The 10,511-nt window shown below is 42.9% G+C and overlaps 1 protein-coding gene and 1 non-coding gene across 10 annotated transcripts in view; both read left to right on the top strand.

Moving 5' to 3' along the window:
* CCT6B (chaperonin containing TCP1 subunit 6B) overlaps positions 1-10,511 on the top strand; it is a 46,192-nt gene that overhangs the window by 984 nt on the left and 34,697 nt on the right. For 2 of the 9 annotated variants that reach the window (XM_019732579.2, XM_019732576.2), the window contains exon 2: positions 2,181-2,257. The exons of 5 other annotated variants lie outside the window; for them this stretch is intronic. In XM_019732579.2, the coding sequence (XP_019588138.2) occupies positions 2,195-2,257 (63 nt within the window). In that variant the 5' untranslated portion in view covers positions 2,181-2,194. Of the gene's footprint in view, positions 1-17; positions 329-2,180; positions 2,258-10,511 lie in introns of those variants that run through there. 2 more of the 9 variants (XM_019732578.2, XM_019732577.2) reach the window with 2 other exon arrangements.
* LOC141569125 (U6 spliceosomal RNA) lies at positions 771-874 on the top strand. The gene has a single exon (XR_012492517.1). It is a non-coding gene; the product is annotated as a U6 spliceosomal RNA (small nuclear RNA).

Here is a 10,511-nt window from a genome sequence, read left to right as displayed (position 1 = left end):
TGGGCCACGTGTCACCGCCACTCCCCGCCCCTCCGTCACCCCGCCTGCCACGTGGGCAGTGGTCGGGTTCGAAGTAGTGAGGCCCTGGGCTTGGTGTCGGAGGATGGGGTTGCTTCCCGATCCGCGATGGCTGCCGAGGAAAGCGGAGGTGCGGGGACGTGGTGGCGCCCAGAGGCGCAGCCCGGCTGAAACTTCCCAGCACTGCCTGCCTGATTTGCTCATAATGTTAGAGATTATCTAGACCTTAAAAGGTGAAGATGGTGGCCGAGAAACTACATTGTGATGAGCTTGGGAAAGGCAAGGATCACGTCATTCAGCCTGCTTTTCTGTAAGCTCTGCCTTGTGTCCCACACAGTGCTTAGCACGTTGCAAGTATTCAATAAATACTGAATTGAAAAGAAACACTAGATAGATATAGATATAAAGTGTAAAGGAGTGATGGGGAGAGTTAGCCCTTGATTGTGTATCGTTTAAAGTGTATTTATCTCTTTTAAACCTCAGGTCAACTTTTTGAGAGATCAGGATGGCACTTTTTACAGAAGAGTGGCATAGGCCTCGGAGAAGGTTAGGTGCACTTGTTTAGGACCCAGCAACAGCAAACCGTAGGGAGTTGTTAGGTAAGCAAAGAGGAGATCCTAGAGGGACTTCTGTGCTATGGGAAAAAGCTTGGCCTTATGTAGGGGATGGAGAGCCATGTGGAGAAGTAGTAACTACCATTGAAGCCGAGTAGGGGAGAGACTGAGGTGAGGGAACCAAATAAAAGGATCTTTGTGCTGGCTTTGGCAGCACGTATACTGACATTGGACCAATACAGAGATTAGCATGGCCTCTGCCCAAGGATGACACGCAAATTCATGAAGTGGTCCACAATTTTAAGGAAAAAAAGTTTTTTACTGTATCTGTATGAGGTGTTGGACGCTAATTAAAACTTATTGTGGTAATCATTGCACAATTATGTAAGTCAAACCAGTGTGCTGTACACCTTAAGCTTATGCAATGATGTGTGTCAATTATATCTCAATAGAACTAGGGTTGGGGGAGAAGGTTCTTGAGAGAGATGAAAGTGGCCTGAACAAGCTCGGTTAGTTGGAGTGGAGGGGAAGATGCATTTTTGGACAAGCATTTAGATTTTAAATGACCTTCCAGATAAAATGTTCATTTACCAAAAGATGAAACGAGGATGACTTGAGCAAGCCATCGTAGATGATGGAGCCATCGACTGAAATGTAAAATGAGAGGGAAGGAGGAGGTATTTGAAAAAAAAAAAAAAAAAAAAGAGTTTTGTTTTGGATATATTCAGTTTGGCTGGTTGGGGCTACCCAGAATCCCATTGTCTGACATGGAGCAGAGTCTCTAAGGTGCCCCTGAATAAACAAGGTCTTGGGATTGGAAGGTCACTGGAGGCTCAAGTCCTAACTGGCAGTTGAGGGAGCCTGAATATATCTCTATCACTGCATTTACTGTCTTGTTTTGAAAATCCCTTTGACTGTATCTGTCTTTTTCCCTGGCCTTGTGCTGTCAAATGCTGTTATCACTAGCCACATGTGTGGCTCTTGAGCTCTTGAAATCTGGTTAATCTGAATTGAGATGTGCTATAAGTGTAAAATACACACCGATTTCAAAGACATGTTACCAAAAAAAAAAGAGTGCAAAATATCTCATTAATAATATATTTATGTTGGTCTTATGTTGAAGTGATTATTTTGGACATGTTGGGTTAAATAAAAAATATTTCATTTCAATAGTATATTCTATTTAACCCAACATAGCCAAAATAATCACTTCAAACAACTGTTTGTTTTTACCTTTTTGAAAATGTGGCGACTAAGAATACAACTGAATACTTGGCTCGTATTATACTTCTATTGGACAGCACTCTCCTAGATTTAAAACCTGTTTCTGGAGAGTGACATCTGTGCCTCATGCATCTTTTTATTCTCAGTCCCTAGAACAGTACTGGGTACATAGTAGGCACTCAGCAAATATTTACAAATAAATGAATGAAACCGATGAGTGAATGCAATGAATGAATGAAGCTCTGAAAGCTTCCTTAGAATGATGTTCATTACAGTGTATTGACGATGTTTGATATAAATGTGCAAAAAGACTCAGGCTCTAAATGTTTATTTTGCTTGATTAGCGCTCCAAGGAACCCTTAATGAAAGATCTCTTTTACTCAGGCCCTTGCTGTAAAATGGAACTAGCTGGAAGTTGCATTTCCTTAAGAGAAACGGGAACTGCTACCAAGGAGAATGAGGTAATGTGTGGTAACAACTTTGGAATTACACAGACTTAGGTTTGAATTATGATCCACCACTGGCTGTGTAACCTTCCTCTGTTTTCTTAACTTCTCTGGGCTTCAGTTTTCATGGTGAAATTGGGATTAAAAAGACCTCTTAGGATTGTGACAATTAAATGAGATGACTTATATTCTCTTGCAAAACTGCTTGGCACTTAGAGGTATTTCAGTAAATGCACATGCCCTCTACTTCTCAGCCTGGATACATACATTCTTACCACTGCGGCATGTAATCATTCAGTCCGTCATCAATCAGTCAAGTATTTATGGAGAGCCTGCTCTGTGTTAGGCCCTATTCCAGGAACTGAAATACTGCAGTGAAACAAAACACAAAAAATCGCTACCCTCGTGGAGCTAAGAGGTTAGTATGGGAGACAGATAATAAACAGTAAGTAAAAATGCGTAGTATGTAAGAGGATGGGTGCTGTGGAGAAAAAGAAAGGAGAAAAGGAGGAGGGCAGGATGTCCCAGGCAGGGCAGCGTGGGGTTGCAAGTTTAAATACAGTGCTCAGGAAGACTTCACCAACAAAGTGACAATTGAGTAAAGACTGGAAGGAATGAAGGAGAGAGCCACGTGGAGTTCTAGGGTAGAGAGAGCCGCAAGTAAAGGCCAGGATGTGTCTGTCCTGGTGGGAGATCAGCAAGGAGATGGATGTGGCTGGAGTGCAGGAATCAAAGTTGAGAAGAGTTGGAGATGAGGTCCGCAGGGTATCCCGAGACAGATCCTGTAGGGCCTTGTAAACTACTGTAAAGATGTTGGCTTTCATTGCCGGCGAAATGGGAAGCTACTGGATGCCATTGAGCAGAGATGTAACACGATCCGACTTAGGTCTTAATAGGATTGCTATCACTCTGACTGCTGTGTAGAGAAATTGGTAGGTGAGTTAGGTGGCTGCTGTAAAGATGTAGGGGATAAATGAGGGCCACTTGGGTGCTAACAGTGAAAGTAGTCAGAACAGGGCCGGCCCGGTGGCTCAGGCGGTTAGAGCTCCGTGCTCCTAACTCCGAAGGCTGCCGGTTCGATTCCCACATGGGCCAGTGAGCTCTCAACCACAGGGTTGCCGGTTCAACTCCTCGAGTCCCACAAGGGATGGTGAGCTCTGCCCCCTGCAACTAAGATTGAACACGGCACCTTGAGCTGAGCTGCCGCTGAGCTCCCGGATGGCTCAGTTGGTTGGAGCGCATCCTCTCAACCACAAGGTTGCCGGTTTTGACTCCCGCAAGGGATGGTGGGCTGTGCCCCCTGCACCTAGCAATGGCAACTGGACCTGGAGCCGAGCTGTGCCCTCCACAACTAAGACTGAAAGGACAACAACTTGACTTGGAAAAAAGTCCTGAAGTACACACTGTTCCCCAATGAAGTCCTGTTCCCCTTCCCCAATAAAAATCTTTTAAAAAAAAAGAAAGAAAGTAGTCAGAACAAACCTGAGGCTCATAGACCCCTCAGGGATCTGTGGATAGGCCCTGGGGTGTCCTTGAACTCCCTGAAATTTTATACAATTATTTGTGTGTAAGTGCATTTTTGGAGGGAGAGCTTTTATTGGAGTCTCAGAGCAGTTCCATAATCCAAATCAAGAGCTACTTTGGTGGCAAATAAGCAGGATACCTCCTGCCTGTCCCTAGTTATTGAAGTCTCAAGGTGGTTAAGTCCCTCCCTCAGACCTTGATTCTAAATCCTCCAGAGTACTGATCCTGTTTGCAAGCCTCTCAGAGCTTCTGCCACCCCCTTTAAGAATATAGCATGACTTCTAGTTTAGACACATCAGAATTGTTAAGAAGGAAAAACAAATCCCAGGGAAATGGGTAGATTCTGTTAATTTTTTATGCTACTCACTATGGAAGCTTGGCAGCCACAGGCAGGAATTGGGAAAAGGCGTCACACCTTCTGAGAGGGCACCTTTGAGATTAGTTTGCGCTCAGTGGATTTCTTTTTTAATAAGCTCTGGTCTCTGAATCGTGTAAATCTCAGCTCCAAGAGCCATTTTTATGGTTTGGTTTGCTTAATAGTCACCAATTAAAATAAGTTGCAAAAAAACGGTGGTGGTGTTTGCCAGGATTAATATTTAAAAGGGAACAGGTATAGGAAGATGTAATAATTCAAAGCAGCCCATGGCTCTTCATTCTTAATAAAGGCCATGGAGGTTAGTTCTTAAGCAGAGGGGTTTCTTGGCCTCTCCTTTGAATATCTTTGTGCGGCAGCTGCCAGGTTTAAGCAGGACAGAGCAAAGAGCAGTTGAGTCAAGTGTGCCTTTGGGAAAAACAGACCTAAGGCACAGAGATGGGGCTTCTCAGGGAGGGTTGAGGTGATAGATATGGAGTGAGAGAGACTCACAGTTGCTACCATTTCCTCTGAACTTCTAGGTTGGGTTTTTCTAGTGTGAAGTCCCGGTGGTCATAGTTTTCTAGGAGGCAAGTTAACAATTTTCAAAGGGGAAATTTACAAAGAGATGAGCCTCTTTGGGAAGCAAACTTAAGTCCTCTCCCCTCCACTGGATTCTGAGATCGTTGATAGGTAGCATTGAGGACAGCTGTTTTCCAGCTCTGGGGTGGTAGACGTTTGTGAGCAGGTTGAACACTGACTTCCTCTCTTGTTCCTCGTGCCATTTCTTTTATTCTGGGACAGTCTCTACCCTTCTCTCCTCTTCCGGGAGCTTCCACTCAAGCCCTCTTACTGAAGCCTTCCCACCATGCAGCCCAATGTGCTCTCCCTCTCCTGCCTTCAGCCCAGTTTTGGTGTTGGTGATCGAAAAGAAAAAAACCCTCTCATTTCTATTTGCATTACACACGACACTCTCAGAATAGTAAACGTCTCATACAAGATGCGGGTTTCTACCTGGAGCAATCCTGTGACAGAAGCTGGGTGTCCTACAATTTAATTCAATTCTGACACTGTCTGGCAGGAGTCAGTGTCAGATTTTGTAGGTTAAGGGCTCAGTTGCACATCACTGCCTCACCCCACCACTTCAGACGCCAATCATCGCGGCCAGGATCTTACCTGTGCTTCTGACTGACCAGCTACAGGTCAGAGCTTCCCACAACTGCCTCCTCGGGTTCGATTAATTTGCTAGCGCAGCTCACAGAATTTAGGAAAACAGTTTACTTACCAGATTACTGAGTTATTATAAAAGGATATGACTCAGGAGTAGCCAGATGGAAGAGATGCATAGCGTAAGGTATGTGGGAAGGGGCGCAGGGCACTTCCACAAGTTCACCAACCCGGAAGCTCTCAAACCCCATCCTTTTGGGTTTTTACGGAGGCTCCATCCCATAGGCACGATTGATTAAATCATTGGACATTGTCGATTGATTAGATCATTGGCTGCTGGTGATTGAACTCAGGGCGGGGCTGAAAGTTCTAACCCTCGACACGGACGCCAGCACCCATCGTAGAGGCTTTCCAAACATCATCTCATTAACATACACTCTACTGTGCCTGAAAGGGGCTTGTTTTGAATAACAAATGATACCTTTATCATTCTAATCATTTAGGAAATTCAAAGGTTTTAGTTTAGGAGCTCTGTGACAGAAACAGGAGGAAGGCCAAAATATATACAGGTATTTCTTATTATAATAGAAATCACAATATTACAGTGATTGACAGGTGGGAGGGTCCTTAGGGCATACCCAGTAGCATAATACCCAGAGAGGGTAAAACTAAGGCTCAGAGAATAAACCGACTAGGTAGATACCACATCGCTAGTGTGTGGGAAAAGTCAGACTCCAGATATGATTGGCCCCTTTCCACTACCTACCAGTAGTTTAATAATTGGGTCCTGCCCAATTTCTTACACTGTTTACACTACAACCAGATTGTAGTTTTCTTGAAGGTAGGACCATGTCTTCATTCATTTATTCGACTAGTATTATTTGAGTGTTGGTACTAAAAGCATTTACATGCATCTAACTTATTTAATCTTCTTAGTAATCCCAGGAAGTAGAAGCTATTATTCTCCCTGTAGTTGAGGAAACTAAGGGTGTAATAACTTACCCAAGGTCACGTAGTTAAAAAGGGATGGACTACAGGACACAGTGTCACTGTTGTTCCCCAGTTGGAATGTCTGGGAACTGATGTCATTAGTCTTGCTTCCATCAGAGACTACTAAGGAGTAAAATTTATTGCTGGTGAAATGGGGAAAGGCAGGGCAGTGTGGAGAGAAAAATATGGCTTTCCAACCCAGCCAAGGTCTCTGGACAGCACCCTTAACCTTGACAGTTAACTTTTCTAATCTTAATTCTTGCTATTTTGGGGGGATCCTCTCCCACTTTTCACATTTCATTATTAAATAGTAGTAGAATATTGGACGGAATCAAGTTACATCTAGTTTTATCTTAACAATGAACTTGGTGAGTGACCTTGGACAAATCATTAGACATCTAAAATGGAAGTGATAATAACTGTTTTACTTCTCTGGGTGGTGGGACGTGTTGAGACTTGAAGGAAACTAATCTGAACTAATTGGTGAGCAAGCAGTACTCTCACTATGCAAATATAGGGTAATGTTAAATAATAACGATGCAGGGGAGTAGTAAGGACTTAGGGATTGTTGCATTAAGCAAATTCCTTCTGAGCACGTTTCATCATCTGTAAAATGAAGGTATTACATACTTTACCAGGTTGTTGTGAGGATTAGAGATGATGTAGGTTAAGCCCTAGCATACTGCCAGACATGTGGTAGGAATCCAGTCAATGGTGACTATTATTAGTTACCTCACACACTGGCTTGGTCGATAGTCTTACGACCACACGTGGCAGAACAACAGGCAAGCAAACAACACACATGCACGACGTAAACAGTGACTACCACCATCGAACACCCAATCAGTGTGGTCCTCTGAACGCCCCTAAAAGTGACTGCTGGCTCCCAAGTGCACTGGAAGCCTGACAAAAGCCGCTAGCAAATGGAGGTGCAGCCAGAGGGACGCCTTTCCTCCTCTGAGAGACCGCGAGTGCTTTCAGTGAAGGATGGCTGAGTGCAGACTCTGAAATAGTTTTGACTGCCAAGTGACAGGAGTGAGCCAAACAAAATGGTGATGGCAGAGAAGGGGAGGGCTGACAGCAGCTGGGAGGCAGTGTTCTTTGTCTCTGAACTTGCTCTGCCACTGACTCACTTTATTCCTCCTTTTCGCCATTTAAGAAGCCCCTAGGCAATCGGGGCTCCCCACGAGCTCCCACTGACATATGGACATCCCTTGCTTGCCTGGTGTCATGAGGAATTCTTATTAGGTGCTAACTGTGGAGGTGGCCCATTATACTCTAGAGCTTGTTGTGTATGCCTCCTGTGCTGCTTTTCTCAGAATAGGTAAGGGCTTTATGTGCCAGAGAAGGGAAACACAAGGCAGGAAAAGATCTCTTAGCCCTTTAAGCTGTTGAACTGACTTGTGTTCTGGTTCTGACTTCTATCAGTCAGCTGGGTCTTTTTTGTTTTTTACTTTTCCAAACTATGCTGGTATTATTCATTCAACAGGTATTTATTGAACTCTATTATGTGCCTGGCATTTTAGGCTCTGAACATGAATACAAGCTCCCGGCCCTTGTGGAATTTACATTTTGGTGGGGAGAAACACAATTTATGTACAAATGAACAGCTAATTTAAGATAGTGATAAGTTTAATGAATTCATAGAATGTGATAGTGACAGGTGGGAAGATGGCTGTTTATGTCATCTGAGAAAGACATTAGGGCTGAGAAATGAATGAGAAGACTGCCAAGCTATTTGAAGTCAGGTGTCAAGCAGAGGGACCACAAGATACAGGTCCTGAAATGGCATGTTTGAGGAACAGAGTTAGCTAGTGAGAAATGGGACATAGAGAATAAAGCGGGAAGAGTGTGGCAGATGAAATTAAAAGATAGGTCACAAAGTGGGGGCCCATGGATCACATTCAGCCCATATGGTGTTTGAGGTTTCACGGAAAACAAAAATAACAATCTTCACTTGCAATTTCTCTTGAAAATTAAAACTTGGCCATGCCAGGCCACTATTACTGAATGATGGTAATTGGTTTCAGCAGAGCAGTTATGCTCTCCTGTCCCCTTCCATTCCCCTCATGGGAGTGTGGTCACCAGTTCATGTGTGACAGACATTTGAATTAGCAGCTGCTGAGCCCTAATAGGTTTGCTAAGGGCCTGATTGCCCCCTGCTGCCCCACCCCCAATGTGATGAAAGAATGAAGAATTTTAAGTGACAGTGACTTGACCTAAAAATTTAAAAGATCACTCTTAGTACTTTGTTGATAACAGATTGCAGCTAGGTTGGGGGAAACAGGCAACAGTTAATGCAAGAGATGCTGGTGGCTAGGACCAGTGGAGACAGAGAAGTGGACAGATTCTGGGCTTATTTTGGAGCAAGAGCTGTCCGGACTTAACTAATGCTAAGGTTGGGGGCTAAGAAAAGGGAATGAAGGATAACTCCCAGGAGAAAGGTCAAGTCTAGGGATATAAATTGGGAGTCATCAGGATATAGGTGGTATTTAAAACCATGGGAATAGGTGAGATCACTGAGGGAGGAAAGGTAGATAGAAAATAGAATGTAGTTTGGGATTTTCTTTTCCCCTGTTCAAATTTAAATCTTCTAAATTCCTTATATGATACAGGCTACAAGACTCTTAGTATTAGAGTCCCCTCTCAAGCCACCATTCCTACCCATATATTTACTCAAGTCCCCCTACAAACATCCAGCCAAGTAGCTCGCCAATTGGTTCATCAACAGGACACATACTATTTCCATTAAGATGTTCCAGTCTGTGTTCATTAGAAAAGTGGTTTTTCCTCCTATCAAACTTTTAGGTAGGTAAGTCTGTCTCTCTCTGCAAAAAGGGAGTATTGAGAGTGAAAGGAGGCAGTATTCATTAATTACACTAAGACAACTGGGACTATCCTGGGCAAACTTTGCAGGCAAAAGTAGTAATACTTTAGCCATTTCTGTCTTCAGATAGTCAATCAAATGACTTAAAAGGTGAGGTGCCATTTATCTCATGGCAAAATTAAGGATTTGGAGTTAAAAGAAACCTCGAGAAAATTATCTGCTTTAATTCCCTCATTTTAAAGAAGAAATTAAGGGGACTGAATTGTTAGCCTATGATCAAGTTAACAAGTTAGTAGCATGCAGCAGGGGAAGACCAGACACCACTAGCAGAAATACTTGCCTCTCACCACACCCTGAAGTATCATAGCAAACTAAGGTTCAGAGAGGTGGCTTGCCCGAGATCACTAGCCATTAAGGATACTCAAATGTTAACGTCTATAAAGTTCCAACTCCTCAGAGCAGGACTGTCAAAGCCCTCTACAATGGTGCATAATCTACCTTTCCGATTGTAACTTTCATTGTCGTCAGGAATGAACACTGTGTTCTAGTTACATTAGCCTGCTCACTACCTTCTGAGCACGTTTTATTTTCCCAGCTGTATACCTTTCTCTTTAAATCTGCACTGTCTTTATGGTGGCCATTAGTCACATATGGTTGGTGAGTACTTGAAATGTGGCCAGTCTAAACTGAAATGTCCTGTTAGATACACTCAGGTTGAAAAAATGTAGAATCCCCAAAATGTAAAAAGATTTCCTTAATAATGTTTAAATATTGATTGCATATTGAAACATTAATTAACATGCAATATAACATAAAATACGTTACAAATAATTTCACATTTTTTAACTTGATGTGGCTACTAAAATTTAAAATATGTATGTGGCTTACACTGTATTTTTAAATGGACAGCGCTCCTCTAAATCATTGGCCTAGCCTCTTAAGCCAACAGGGCCCACCATTCAAACCCATCTTGTACTTTCTCATATTCTGAAATAATAAAGCAACGAATGATAGAAAACTCTGTGGTTTCATACATCTGAGGCAGGCAGGCCCTGTTATCCAATTGCAGTTGCTATCACCAATCATCTGACAGCTCAAGAAAGTAAAGACTTTTTGCCAAAGACAGCAAGGTAATTAATATTCTCAGTAAGTGTAAGATAACTTCTTTTAGGCACCCACACTAAAAAACCCCTTAATTCTATCTTTATCACGCCTGTTTTTCTTCCACTTCAAGTCACTAAAATGTTAGCTCTTCCTGCGAAATTCTTTAAATTCTATTCTTTTTCTCTCAGTCTATACCTAATCAAAGTCTTGATCACCTTGCTTTTAAAATCTAGTTTTCATGAAGTCTAACAGCTTCCTTTTCTACTATCCATGTTCATTCCATTCTATATAATACTGCAACTAAA

The sequence above is a fragment of the Rhinolophus sinicus genome, linkage group LG15, assembly GCF_036562045.2.
Source record: "Rhinolophus sinicus isolate RSC01 linkage group LG15, ASM3656204v1, whole genome shotgun sequence".
Taxonomy (NCBI): domain Eukaryota; kingdom Metazoa; phylum Chordata; class Mammalia; order Chiroptera; family Rhinolophidae; genus Rhinolophus; species Rhinolophus sinicus.
This window is presented reverse-complemented; position numbering and strand designations above follow the sequence as displayed.